Source organism: Rhamphochromis sp. 'chilingali' (genome assembly GCF_963969265.1).
Source record: "Rhamphochromis sp. 'chilingali' genome assembly, chromosome: 20".
Taxonomy (NCBI): Eukaryota; Metazoa; Chordata; class Actinopteri; order Cichliformes; family Cichlidae; genus Rhamphochromis; species Rhamphochromis sp. 'chilingali'.
In genome coordinates this window covers 26,263-40,236 of record NC_137947.1, presented here as the reverse complement: position 1 = coordinate 40,236, position 13,974 = coordinate 26,263, and the positions used below count along the sequence as shown (strand labels likewise).

The 13,974-nt window shown below is 45.1% G+C and overlaps 1 protein-coding gene across 3 annotated transcripts in view; it reads left to right on the top strand.

The window, feature by feature from the left end:
- The first annotated feature begins 3,048 nt into the window (after positions 1-3,048).
- eml4 (EMAP like 4) overlaps positions 3,049-13,974 on the top strand; it is a 29,212-nt gene continuing 18,286 nt past the window's right edge. Inside the window, exons 1-9 of one of the 3 annotated variants that reach the window (XM_080868046.1) lie at positions 3,049-3,268; positions 7,326-7,511; positions 7,608-7,728; positions 9,051-9,242; positions 12,205-12,345; positions 12,473-12,498; positions 12,659-12,694; positions 13,296-13,419; positions 13,761-13,910. In XM_080868046.1, the coding sequence (XP_080724172.1) occupies positions 3,244-3,268; positions 7,326-7,511; positions 7,608-7,728; positions 9,051-9,242; positions 12,205-12,345; positions 12,473-12,498; positions 12,659-12,694; positions 13,296-13,419; positions 13,761-13,910 (1,001 nt within the window). In that variant the 5' untranslated portion in view covers positions 3,049-3,243. The remainder of the gene's footprint in view (positions 3,269-7,325; positions 7,512-7,607; positions 7,729-9,050; positions 9,243-12,204; positions 12,346-12,472; positions 12,499-12,658; positions 12,695-13,295; positions 13,420-13,760; positions 13,911-13,974) is intronic. The other 2 variants (XM_080868048.1, XM_080868047.1) reach the window with 2 other exon arrangements.

Below are 13,974 nucleotides of genomic sequence, written 5' to 3'. Positions count from 1 at the left end.
TCATAAAGTAAAATCTGTCAAAGCTCAGAGGAGAGAAGTAATCTGCAGGTGTTCATGTTTGTAGAAAAGCTAAATCCCAGGCTGATGTTAGTTTGCTGCTTTGTTTACAGTCATTCAGTCGTCAATATATCAGGATGGAGGCAGTGATGATGTCACAGATCAGGATCAAATCTGTAGCCTCCATCTTCACTCTGTGTACAGTGATGACGTCACTGCATCTTACACACTGATCAATCATCTCTTATTATAATCTGTGTTTAATCATTTTTATCCAGTAATGGTAATGCTATAGGTAACTAATATCAGGCCCATCAGCAGGCTGAGTGTGTTTAGATCTTTAGTTTGTGTTTCCGTACGTTTTGTCTCAAACATAAGGGTTAGGCTTAGATTTCACATGTAAAATTAGGATTGCATTGTACGTGAACGATGACAAAGGCCTGTTGTATTCTATTCTGTTTTTAAGCTGGGGAAATCATGACAGCAGTTTGGGATGACCAGTTCATCCCAAACCAGCTTGATGGGGTTTAAGTCTGGAGACTGTGCTGGACACTCCATGTTTACAAGCTCACCATCTTGTTCTTTTTTCCTGAGGTAGTTTTGGCACAGCCTGGTCTTGTGTTTTAGGTCATTATGTTGCTGTAGGATGAACCCCTGACCAACTAGGTGCATACCAGAGGGTACTGCATGGCACTGCAGAATGCCGTGGTAGTCACTGACCCTGGATCAGCAAACAGCCCGAGACCATCACACTTCCTCCTCCATGTTTGACAGTCGATGCCACACACTGTGGAACCGTCTTTTCATCTTCTCCACGGCGTACAAAGATCCTGTGTGAAGAACCAAAGAGTTCAAATGTTGATTCCTCCATAATAACTTCTTCATGTTGTCCTGTGAGCCGCCTATCAAGCTGTTAACGCTCCGAAACTTGGCCTGTGTTTCAGTTGTGTCTCTGGGTCTGCTAGAACTCTATGGGCTCAAAATGTGGTCATAAATATTTTGTACTTGTAAAAAAGATTTGTATGTGTAAAAAGAATTTGTGTGTGCGTAAAAAAGATTTGTGTGGACTTAGCCAAAAAAAAAAATATGAATTTTGACCCTATTTTTCTTCCTTTCATCTGATTGGTCAATGTCATGTCAATCACAAATGTAATAATCCAATCAGAGAACAGATGGGTTTGGCTGTCGAGGGGCGCTTTTTTTGAACTGCAGGTCTTTGAAGGGAATAAATGCCCTTTTACATGCCAACCCAGCGTTTTCCTTCATCACCACTAAGGAAAACAGTCTGTGGTCGTCCGAGTGTGGTGATTTTTGTGTCACAGGTCTACGTTTTTAATACAGGGACTTCCACAGCCTTTTCAACAGCGCTGCGGACCGCGGGGTGGGGGCGGGCAGTGTTTTGGAAATGACAGTCTTCATTACAAAGCTTTCTTCGTTATGAATTAGCATACATGTTTTTATTGAACATTTGAAGAACCAGCAAAAAAAAACCAAACTCTTGTAGAGGACATAAAGTCAGAGATAGAAAAGACAAGGAGCAGGTGCATCTAGTACAGGTAGAGCTGCTGCAAAAACCCACAGAGCCCAGCAGCCAGCGCAACAAATTCTGGATCCTTTGCTTTTAGTTAGCAGTTAGCATTAGCAGCACATCCTGCGTCCGATGTGAAAGGACCTTTATGCTGCGCACTGTGACTCACAGCAATGGTCCTGGGTCAGCCCTGACTTTGTGTTAAACTAATCCTAAAGTATTAATGGTATTTCTAACCACTGATATAGCACAACTTTTTCCTTTCAACAGCTGCTGAAAGTTAGGGGACCTAGCTGCTATCGGATATTTATATAGCGATCCTCCAAACTGTATCACCCTTCAAGGACCTGCAGTTCAAAAAAAGCGCCCCTCCGGCAGCCAAACCCAGCTGTTCTCTGATTGGATTGTTACATTTGTGATTGACATGACATTGACCAATCAGATGAAAGGAAGAAAAATAGGGTCAAAATTCATATTTTTTTTTTGGCTAAGTCCACACAAATCTTTTTTACACATACAAATCTTTTTTACAAGTACAAAATATTTATGACCACATTTTGAGCCCATAGACCTCTTCCTGTCAGTTTGTTTCTGAGTGCGAAGGAAACCGTGCTCACTGACACCTTGACTTTCTTTGCAATTTCTCTGTCGGACAGACCTACATTTTTATGATGGTCTGTTGTCTTCCATCGTTAATCACCTTTTTCTCGTTATTTCTGTAGCAACACACTACTTTCTGCACTACAATACCGTCCAGCTGATGCTCACAAGGGTATGGTATGGTGTTCCAACACTGCTTTAATGCAGACAGAGGGGGAAGTAATCCAGAAAAGTACATTATTTTCCAGTTTTGGATAACCTTACCTTTTTTAACCTCTGTCAGTTCACCACTCAGCATTTTACCATTTCAAGCTGTTCATTGGAATTGAACAACTTGAAATATGTTTTAAAGATAAACGTCACGGTCAGCGCTGACACGCGCTCCTCTGCATGAACACGGAGCCTCTGCAGCCACCTGATCACAGCTGATTTCTTTAATGTGTTTCACATAAACAGGATGTGAGTCAGTCACGTGGTTCTGACCCGCGACATCTCCGAGATGAATGCTGGAGATCATCATCGCTGCTGTTGGAGGAAGCGGAGTCTTTACTCCGCCCCCTTACCTGGGAGGCTCACTCATTGGCTGAAACTATGTAAGGCGCTCCAGAGACGTTTTATTGATTACCTCCTGTGTGACGTCAGAGCCCTTGTACTTGGGTCGTGTGTGTCACTCACAGGTGCTCAAGAGCACTCTGGCACGGACTCCTGCGCGGGCATGTGATGGCGCGGTGAGCCCGCTGGACGGCGCTGCAGCACCTGAACAGGAAGCAGTGGCTCTGAAACCCGAACCTCCTCAGGCTCCTGCTCCCCCCCACCCCCCGCTCCTCCAGGCGAAGCGCGCGCTGCCAGAGCAGGCGGAGTCGGAAACGCGCATGCTCGTCGGTCCGTCCGTCTGCAGCTCCGCGGCTCATCTCGCTCCTCTCTCGGCCACTTCTGCTCCTTCGGCCCGCAGCGAAGCGGGGGATCTTCGGCCTGTGGACCGGCAGATCCGGCAGGCGGCTCGGCGGGGACAGACGCAGCTCGGCTCGTCTCGGCGGTGAAAACCCGGACGGAGGCCCGCAGTGTGCGCGGAGCCTCCCGCAGGCCTCCGGCCCCACTCCCGCTTTTTCTCCCGGAAAATGGACGGCTTCGCCGGCAGTTTGGGTGAGTCCGGCCGCCGCGCGAGCCCCGAGCGGCGCCCTCTCTCCTGTCCGCGCTGCCGCGGGGTGGCGGGAGCCGCACGCGCCTGTGGCGGCTTTACACGTGTCACTGGTGTATTTATCAGAGAGTATGCACCGCCCCTCCGGCATCTGCAGGGCCACAAAACCAACGGCCTCCTCTGAAGGAGGCTCTGCAGAACCGGACCTCCTGCAGGAGACCTCCTGAGGGGGGGGGGTGAGAGCCAAGACGGGCTCAGAAATGTACATTCGGCTTTGTTTCAACCGCAGGGCCGCAAACCACAATTTAGACACCGCACTGTGTGTGTGTGTGTGTGTGTGTGTGTGTGTGTACACACACGCGTGGACTCTGATCTGCGGAACAAAGACTCAGGAAATGACTTATTGATTCACTCCTCACACCTCGGTGTGTGTGTGCGCGCGTGCACATGCGTGTTAGAGTTACATACATTTAAGCTCAGCTGTTCCGATTTACTCAGGAAATGAAGTTTAGTGTTTCTTTATTAACATTAAAAACAGTGGAGTTGAACCTTTCAGGGTTTATTTGTTCATGTAACCATGTGTGAACACGGGTGTCCCGTCCACATGCACTGCAGGTTTGGGCGCCATTATTGGTCTTACTCGCTCCTCCTGGGCTCCGTGGGTGCTGGGAGCAGGTCCTGCTGGGTCTGTGTTTCTCTCTCAGTCCAGTCATAGGCCATCTTCCTGCCTTGGCGTTTTCCTGCCTCAGGAAGCTGAAGGAAGGTCAGGAGGATGTGTGCTTCAGTGCAAACACGAAGGCGTCTGCGTTTTGTTGAACATGGCTCTGAAATCCTGAGCGCGATTATTTAGTGTGATTGTGAAAGAATAACAGAGAACTTGGCTCAGAGCTCAAAGCTGCTTTCTGCAGAAGTGCTATGAGGCGCACCTCTGCTAGGGGCGAAAGGAGCACCAAACCACCGCCGAGCCCCACACTTTGAGCACGCTCAGACTGGCTGAGTGTTTCAATAAGAACCATCTTCAAGTTCAGGTTTGAAGGAAGCGCGAAGAAACGATGCGTCTGGTTTAAGTTCATTTTGAAGTGTGTGTCGTGGTGCTGGTGCGAAGGGTGAGCTTTGCTCTCCGTGTCTGGTGTTTTCTGTCATGTGATCTTTGAAGGTCGCACTGTGCTGTAGTTTCCTGGTGAACATCAGTTTCTACCTGCTGCATTGAGGTGGTAAAGTTCATTATTACACTTTTGTTCGATCATCTCAGAGGACGATCGCGCACTGACCTCTGCGCTGCTCCATATTTCTTCTCTAACATTAGAGACGAAATACATTTGTTTCAGAAGCTTTTTCTTTGAGCTCATGTCCAAACCAAACTCTCTGTGCTCGCTCCAGGAGGTTGACCATCCTGCACTCAACCTGGAGCTGATCTCTTTATTTGAAGATGGACGAAGAGCCTCGTGATCATAACCTGAAGCGTACAGGTATTTCCCCAAAAGTTGATTCTGTTCAGCTGGATGTTCTCAGTTCATCTGAACAATGACTGAAACCAGCACCACTGAATGAATGGGCTGGTAGGTCAGTTTATGATCATTAGTATGCAATATGCTCTTCCTTCAGTGGTGCTGGTTTCAGTCTTTGTGCAAATGTCCTGTTTATAAGGTTGGGGAAGCTTGCAGTCAGCTGAGACTGAAGGAGTCACCTGATGATGACGAAACGTTTCTCCCACTGAGAACGTCCAGATGAACAGAATCAACTTTTGGGGAAATACCTGTACGCTTCAGGTTATGATCACGAGGCTCTTCGTCCATCTTCAAATAAACAGATCAGCTGAGTTCGACTGCCCTCCTCCAGGTCGAGTGCAGGACAGTCAGCCTCCTGGAGCAAGCGCAGAGAGTGCGCGTTTGGTTTCGATTAGTAGTCTCTTTTTTTCTTTGCACAGTTGAGGAGCGTATCAGGTCACATTTCACTGCGTGTTATACCTGTATAACCATGCACGTGACAAATAAAGAATCTTGGATCTTGATTGTATATACACGAGTCTGAGGTCATGGAGCTTTGGGGGGGGGGGGTCCTAGAGCAGAAGCGTCAGTGTTGATTGGCTGAATCCCAACCCTAACTGAAATGGTCCTCACAGACGTAGATTTTCTGCTTCATTGGAATCCCAAACATGTTCGACCTCCATTTTTCCCACAATGGGTCAGTGTGTTGTTGCTTGGTGTGTCATTCAACGTGCTGCTTTTGCATTGGTGGCTAAGTAGATGAGGCTGGAACTAGGGCCGCTCAATTATGGCAAAAATGATAATCATGATTATTTTCACTGAAATTGAGATCTCGATTATTTGACGATATTTATTTAACAATAACAATGTATTGAATAATGACTTTAAAGATTGTCATAAAATAGTGCAATATATAGTGCAAATAGTGCAAATACTGATAACAGTGCAAATGTTTGCAATATAAAAATAAATGAAAAATGTAAACATCTATGTTTAGTGAACTTTGCAGTGTTGCTCTGTGGTGCAGCTACACTGTAGCAAAGTTTACACACTGTGTCTACTTGATCCAGTCTGACTCCATGAACCCATAATGCTTCCACACCACTGAAGTTTTTTTTACCTCTCTTTTCAACCAACGGCAGTCACTCTCCTCTCCAAATAACTTCTGCTTTGCTTTCCGAGCTTCCCTCGGGTCCTCTTAATCAGCGGTCCCCAACCCCCGGGCCTCGGACCGGTACCGGTCCGTAGAGGTGGAAATCACCATACATCCCGCGATACGATATTATCACAATACATAATGCACGATACGATATTATTGCAATTTTTAAAAATATTTTGCGATATTCAGATTCTGTACATAAAGGTAAACTTTATCAATATTCATTTTATCTAATATCAAAGTCTCGCACTCAGTCTTTCTCTCATTTCAGTCAGTTTTATTGTTGACAAACTGAACGGTTTGTATTACAGTCTAGTCCAACTTAACTGGATGCAACCATCTGGTACAATTATAGCTATTCTGAACTATGCAATTTATGAAAACTATGCAGCCCCTTCAGCAACTGAAGAATTTGAAAGTAGATTAAAACAAAATATAATTTTACATTAAATAAAAAAAGTTTTAAACTTAAATAAAATAAAATTGAATTAAATAAAAATTTAAAATAAAACATGTCTTAAATTAAAATAAGTAAACGGTCATGTTTATTGCTGCCAAAAAAAAAAGTTAAACACATTTGGGGAGTGAAGGAATGTCAGGATTCTTGCTCAGAAAAAGGATCAACATGCTCTGAAGTCAGAGTTCCAGTCCACGAAAACTTTTTTGTAACAACATATCGATTTCTGCTGTCCCTGTATCGATACATTATTAGCAAACAAAATATCACAATACTACACAGTATCGATTTTTTCCCCCACCCCTACCGGTCCGTGAGTCGTTTGGTACCGGGCCGCGAGAGTTGAGGCTCAGGTGTGAAATGTATAGTTTTCTGGGTTTTTATCGGTTTTCAGCGTTATTTTGTTATTGTTTTTATCGTTTACTCGTTTTTTCTGGGTCTTTTCACGTGTGTTATGAATAAATCTTCTTTTTTTTCGATACCGGTACTAGTTTTATTTTGTTGCATTTATCCGCGACACCTTAAAGGCCGGTCCGTGAAAATGTTGTCGGGCATAAACCGGTCCGTGGCGCAAAAAAGGTTGGAGACCGCTGCTCTTAATTGTTGTGACACGTTTTCGAAATGCAGAGAGGTGCGCTCGATTTGCCACACAGAGCAGCGCGAGAGTAAAGCACCCAGGGAGGGGCTAATAATCGGCTCAGTCATTTTTAATGATCGTTGAAAGCCCAGATCATAATCGTGATTAAAATTCGATTAATTGAGCAGCCCTAGCTGGAACAGCAATCATGGTGAGATGGTCAACCTGAATTCACAAATCTGACTTTTCTCCCGCTGAAGCTTCGCTCGTGGGTTTTTACAGCGGCCGCCTGCGAGCAGCTCTCCTGCCCCAGTCGCCATTTAAACCAAACCAAACCTTCCTGTTTGCTTTGTGTTCACTTCGTGCTTCCGTGTCCCTGTAGATGACAGTATGTCCGGCGCCAGTGTATCGGACGTCAACGACCGTCTGTCTTCTCTTGAGCTTCGTGTCCAGCAGCAGGAGGACGAGCTGACAGTGATGAAAGCGGCGCTCGCCGACGTCCTTCGTCGCCTTGCTGCCTCTGAGGACTCGGCGGCCTCTGCGAGCAAGAAGCAGCACGGTGGGAAGGGTGAGTGTGTTTGTTAAAACTTTATGTGTGGAGGTGTGAAATTAGCCCGTAAGACTTTTTAATCTGCAGTCTTGTGTCATGTCCTGCCCCCTGCAGGTGGAGCTGCACTGCGTGAAGCCTACTCCATGTCCTGCATTGCCAACGGAGGCACATCCGCACGTAAGAGAGACTCCACCTCCGTCACCAGGAAGGAGACTGTGTCGTCTGCCGCCAAGAGGTAAAAACGCCGCAACACGTGCAAGCGGATGCCAGGAACACAGATTTATGTCAGGTCACACCTAGGGATGGGTGTCGTTTAGGTTTTATCCGATACCGGTGCCAAATTGGTACTTTTGAAACAGTGTCGGTGCTTTAACGGTGCTTAAACGGTCTGAATGGAGATCACAAACTTTGTCCAAAAACCTCTCATGTTCAGCTGTTTTCTTTTTTGTAAAACGATAACAATGTTAGCCTTTTCTGCAGCTATGGGGCATATATGGTATCACTCTTGGCTGGAAGCAGTGCTTAAACAATGGAAAAAACACAAACTTTGTCCAAAAACCTCTCATGTTTAGCTGTTTTCCACTTTTTCTTTGGTCATTTTAGCCTTTTTGGCCAGGGTGAAGGTAGTACCTGCCATCAAACAAGAAGACAGCCGCATGTAACTACGACGGTGTTTGCTAGTTCACCTTACGTGCATTAATGTAATAACGTGGTTAGCCTACTCAACGTAAATTACACACGAACAACATTAAGCTACTCACACAGAGAAGAACAGCTGCTGCTGCCATCATCACCCGTCATCATTTCTGCTACACTGGCAGGGCTAGGGGCCAGGACTCTCCTCTTCGGGTTTTTGGGGGATGTTGCTAACTCCAGGTCGATAACAGGCAACCCACCCACAGTAGATGTGCTCGATATGAGGTCTCGCAGCAAGCTATCAAATACGGTGCTTTTAAAAAACGCTATGCGTCACCAGGTGTTTCATCGGATTTGAGGTGTTACCTCCTTTGACAGTATCAGCTTAAAGCACTTGTTGCAGGCTGCTGAGTTTGCATCTTTTGCTGTGAAGTACAGCCAGACTTTGACCGCTTCACCTTGGGCGTTTTTAATCTGTAGCTCTGCTCTAAAAGAACGCACACCTGGGCCCGCCTACTATCCTCGGAAAGGTAAAATGATTGGCTAGAATCCAAAGTGTGTGACATCTCAGGGGGAAAAAAAGCACCGAAATGTGCGCTGCTTTTCGGTCTGGTTACTACCGTTTATATCAGATCCGGTGCCATTATGGCCTAACCCTAACCCTAACCGGTACCCATCTCTAGTCACACCACAGTTTATGACGTGACCTGTATGCTTGCTCCAGAGCGCCCGTTCACCTGAAGGTACCTGAAGACTTGCTGATAGATCGAGTCAGTGAGCAGCTGCAGACAACCAATAGAACCAGATTAGAACCTCAATAGAATGCCTGTTTGATCTGTCATCAGTAGAACTACAACAGAACCGTAGTGGAACCAGCAGAACCTCAGCAGGCTGTTTCTCATGCTACTGGTTTTTCCACAGTGGTGCAGACAAGAAGGATGGTCAGCGTTCTCAGATGGCGGAGATCCAGGAACACGAGGAGATCGCTCACCATACAAACCCATCCCCTGTCCCCTTTTCCCCCAACCCACCCCCAACCACTCCCGCTCCCCAGATGCAACAGAGACCACCTGTTTCCTCTGAGAGCAGTAAAGGCCACGCCCCTCCTAAAAGGTTTCATTTTGTGATTTGTCGGTTTGGCTTCACTGCCTGCTTGTGACGTCACTGTTCCGATGTCACTCTATACGTAGCTACTAACCCTGCCTCCCGGGACACACCGTCCTGCTCTGCTCCACCTAAACTCGAATCACCTGACCAGCATGGACAGGTGTTGCTGATCAGCTGATTTGACGTTTATGCTAATAAGTAGGGCTGTTCGATGAAAACGTCTATCATTTCATATAGAGCTGGGCGATAGAACGATAACGATATGTATCGCGATATAACTTTTACTCGATAGAGAAATTAAGCTATCGCGATAGACCTCGCCGCTCTTGTCCTCTTAAAAAAAAAAAAAAAAAGGTCAGCCAATCCAAATTAAGTAGCGCAGAGCCGAACCAATCACAGCCGCAGCGTCACGTCGCGTGACTTGTTACGTACAGCACAAGTGCCAAGCCGCACGTGTGTTTGTTTGGGAAGCAGCCAGCGGGTAATGGAGCCAGCGCGTAATGGAGGAAATGAGTGTGCCGACTAGAAAAATCAACCGAGCGTGACCGAAGGTTACAGAAGAGAAAACAAATGATGGTTCCACTGCCGGAGAGATTGTCGAACGGAAGAGCCATAGAAGTTCCGTAGTGTGAAGGTATTTCGGCTATTTCAAGTCTGACAAAAAACAGAGTAGCGTGCACTGTAAATTGTGCCGAAAGCAAGTCTGGAAATACAATAAACTGGTGCATGCGTCACACTGTGCGCCACGTTATTGTTTCGGTGAAATGAATTTCTACAATACTGTTAATTCTACTCTCTGCAGTGTTTAAATGCTTACATATACACACAGTTACTGTCCGTCCACACATACGACTCTGTTCTGCTTCTATGCCGCAGCTTTGTTTACTTTTTCCCACCGAGGCTTCTAGACTTCTGATTGGCCAACATTTCTTCACGGTTAGGAATCTAGCGCCACCTGCTGCTTTGGCATGTTCATAGCAGCGTTTTCCTTCATTTCTGCCTTTATGTGTGGACGGGATTATTTTTTAAAACGAAAACGGAAAATCTCCGTTTTCAAAAATACCCGTGTACGTGTGGACGTAGCCTCAGTCTCTGACTGGAAGCGCTAATTCGTCATTCGGCTTTTGTCAGACTAAAGTAACTGTTAAAACTGTTTGAAAAGCTAAGCTATACAACAAGGAGAGATTGAGAATTTCCTTTTAGTTCTCAGTTTATTTGATATTGACAAAAGTTAGTCAGTTTTGTCTGTTCTTCTGTAACACAAACTAAGATTTATTTTTAGAATTAATATTTTGTTTCTAAGTGGAATTGACAATTTAGTCTGTTTTGTTTGTTCGTTCTATTTTGAAACTTAAACGCTTTAGTGGCTGCCTTTTGTGTAGTTTGCAATATTTGCCTTTATTTATCTGAAAAAGTCTCATGTTCCTTAAGTACATCTACCCTGTCGAACTTATTATGGGAAATAAATATTTAAATAAAAACAAGCTGCTGATTATTTCACATTTTACTTGTGAGCAACGGCACATTTAAATCTTACAAATATAGTTATTTGGCTTATATCGTGATAGATATCGTTATCGCCTGAAATGAAAAAAACATATCGTGATATGAAAAAATCTCATATCGCCCAGCTCTAATTTCATATTACGCTATCGTTTGTTTCGAGGTGTCGCAAAATAAACTGTTTACAGTTTATTTTTTCATGGTTTTGTTTTTCACTGTAGAATTTCTCTAAGTTCTCTCGTTCTCTTATATTTAATATAACCACACTACGGACAGACTAGCGACTGTTTTTATGCTTTGTCGTTACAACAACGGTAAAACCATCGCGTGGCTCCGCCGTCCGCTTGTTTATTTTCCACGTAAACCTTTCACAATAAAGCTGAAGATCCTGCTGAGATTTTTTAAAATAAACTGAATTACGTGAAATAATATGCAGAGTGTTTACAGACAAGAAGCTAAAAAGAGCCGTCAGGTGCTAAAAAATAAACCTTAGAACACGCCGTGTAATAAATACTCACAAAGAAAATTGTGGCCGTTTCAACTTATGTAACTCTCGACTCCAGGTACACGACACATAGCTGAAAACACTTCACGCAAGTCGAGTTGCCTGAGATTCACAGAATTTACAGAAAATGTAAAAATTTTGTGATAAGTATCGTTGTCGGGATGATAGATGTCTTATATTGAGATATGAGATTTTGGTCATATCACACATCCATACTAATAAGCAGGTAGAAAAAAGTCACGATGAGTTTAAGTTTGCTTTTTATGTTTAAATGGTAGAAAAGTTTTCTGTCTGAGTGCAGATGACGAACTTAAACCCAGAGACCCTCGGTGCTCTGTGGGATCTTTCAGGTGATGCTAGTTTCCAGAGATCTGATTGGTCAGTAGGTGTTCATTTTGTGTCTGTTGCTTTCTAATCTCAAAGCGTTCACAAAGCTTTATTCATAACCACAAAGCCTGCTTCTTAGTACTGACCTTTGATTTCTGACGTGGTAAGGACTGTGTGTCTTTCGGAGCAGTGACCTTTGACTCTGCCTGGCTCCTCTTTAGTCTCTGCTGCTTGTTTTAATATGATTACTAATGTGATCTCATCCCAGCTTTATCCCAGGACCTCCTCTTTTTAACTCCTCCTCCTCCTGCAGGCCTCATGCAGCCTGGGTCTTGAGTTTCTGATGTATCCCAGCTCTAACCTCTCTGCGAGTTGTATGTTTGACTTTGTCCCTCTGGCTCTTTGGAGGAGAAGGTGTTTGGTCTCTGACGACTGATTGGTCTGGATCGCCGTCTCATAGAAATTCATTGAAAAAACTAAAAAATCAGATGAGAAACTTCAAAAGTTAAATTTAAAATCCAGGAAAATAAAACTTCAGATCTACAAACGACTCAGAGATTCTTCCTCCTCCTCCTGCTTACAAGCTGAACCCCGATTAGTACTGCAATACTCACTGTGTGCGTGTGTGTTCAGGGGCCCCAGCGTGAAGCGGTCCTCAGGGATGGAGCGCTCTCAGAGCAGCACCTGGGACACTTCAGATGAAAACAGGAACAAACTGGTGAAAGCTGCGTCCACCTCCAAACTGCTGGCCAAGGTGGTGAAGAACACAGAGAGGTACAGACGCATAGCCCATGTGCAGTACACACAAAGCGTGCGCGTGGTACAGACGTTGTTTTGTGGACTGTCAGGCCTTCGTGTGTTTATATTGACAAACTGATGGTGAGACTTTGTTTTCTTTCAGGCACAGAGATCCTGTCATGAGCCAAGGTAAACACCACACACATCTTCATCATCATCATCGTGTGTAGAAATGGACAGAAAGCCTCGGAGACGTTTCAAAGCGTTCTTGTCTTCGAGGCTGTGCTGCTGCTGTTTGTGTTGTCTGTTGTTGGTTTTTCTCAGTGATCGTGTCTTTGTCTCAAACCAGCCAAAATCTCAACTCGAGAGAAAAACAGCCAAGCTGGTAAGTCGTAACGATCTGTCGGAGCAAGCTAACGGTCTAATGTGCTAGCGGCTGCTGTATGAGCGCTCCCTGTTTCTGCACCAATCACAGCTCTCTCTCGCTCTCTCACACTCTGCTTGATGCTGCCAGTCTCGCTCGCACACCTGCTCTTACTCCTTTAGGCTGTTCAGGTGATGTCATACCTGTGTTTGACTCCCTGACATCATTTACCCCCATATAAGGTGAAAAAGTAATAAAATAAATTTATTCACACTCCCAATCAGACAAATCACCCACCGTGCGCACACACAAACGCGTGCCCGAGCTGCCTCACCTGCACAGCTTTAAAGCCTCAGTTTCTTCATCTGTCTTGCTTTTTTTTTTTTTCTTCTTAAATCAGCAGCACCTTTCAGATCTTGGCCTGTTTCACCTCTGCTAACAACTGTCACACCTGAAAGACAGAACATCTGTAACCAAATCTGCTTCAATGCCGATATTTATTTGCCAAATCAATAAAAACTAGACCCATTAGACTCTGACAGGATTAGCTTTGCAGTTTGGGATTTATGCTTTGGGGTTGGACTGCTGTGCTAGTCTGAGGAATGTTTGTCTAATGTTTCAGAGGGGAATGCTATTAAGATGTTCATGCGTGGTCGACCGATCACCATGTTCATCCCTTCAGACGTGGAGAACTACAACGACATTCGGACCGAACTTCCTCCAGAAAGACTGAAGCTGGCGTGGGTGTATCCTTCACCTGGGACACGGGAGTGCTCTTACACTTAGCAGTGATAAATATTGGCCGCTTTGATGAAACAGGTGTTATGCAGTGAAACACTTTTCTGACACTGATGTGTAAAAGCTCAGTGTTTAAATGCAGAATTCCAGGCCAAAATTCAGAGTATTGGAAGTTCAGGAGAGACCACGGGTGTGGCAGGTCAGCGTTATCTGTGTATATCAGTAAAACCAAAGTCTAAGCATCAGCAGGTCACGGCCTTCAGAGATCTTCATGCATCCCTCACCTGCTCTGTTGTGAATGTCACTACATCTCCAGCTGTTGTCCAGGTGTTTCCTTGACTTCGTGCAGGTACGGTTACCGGGGAAGAGACTGCAGAGCAAACATCTACCTCCTTCCAACCGGAGAGATTGTTTACTTCATTGCGTCGGTCGTGGTTCTGTTTAACTACGAGGAGCGGACTCAGAGACATTACCTCGGACACAGCGAGTGCGTCAAATGGTGAGAAAGAGCTCCGTAGTACTTGCTGCTCTCCTATTGGCTGTTTGAGGCGACAGATAAGTGA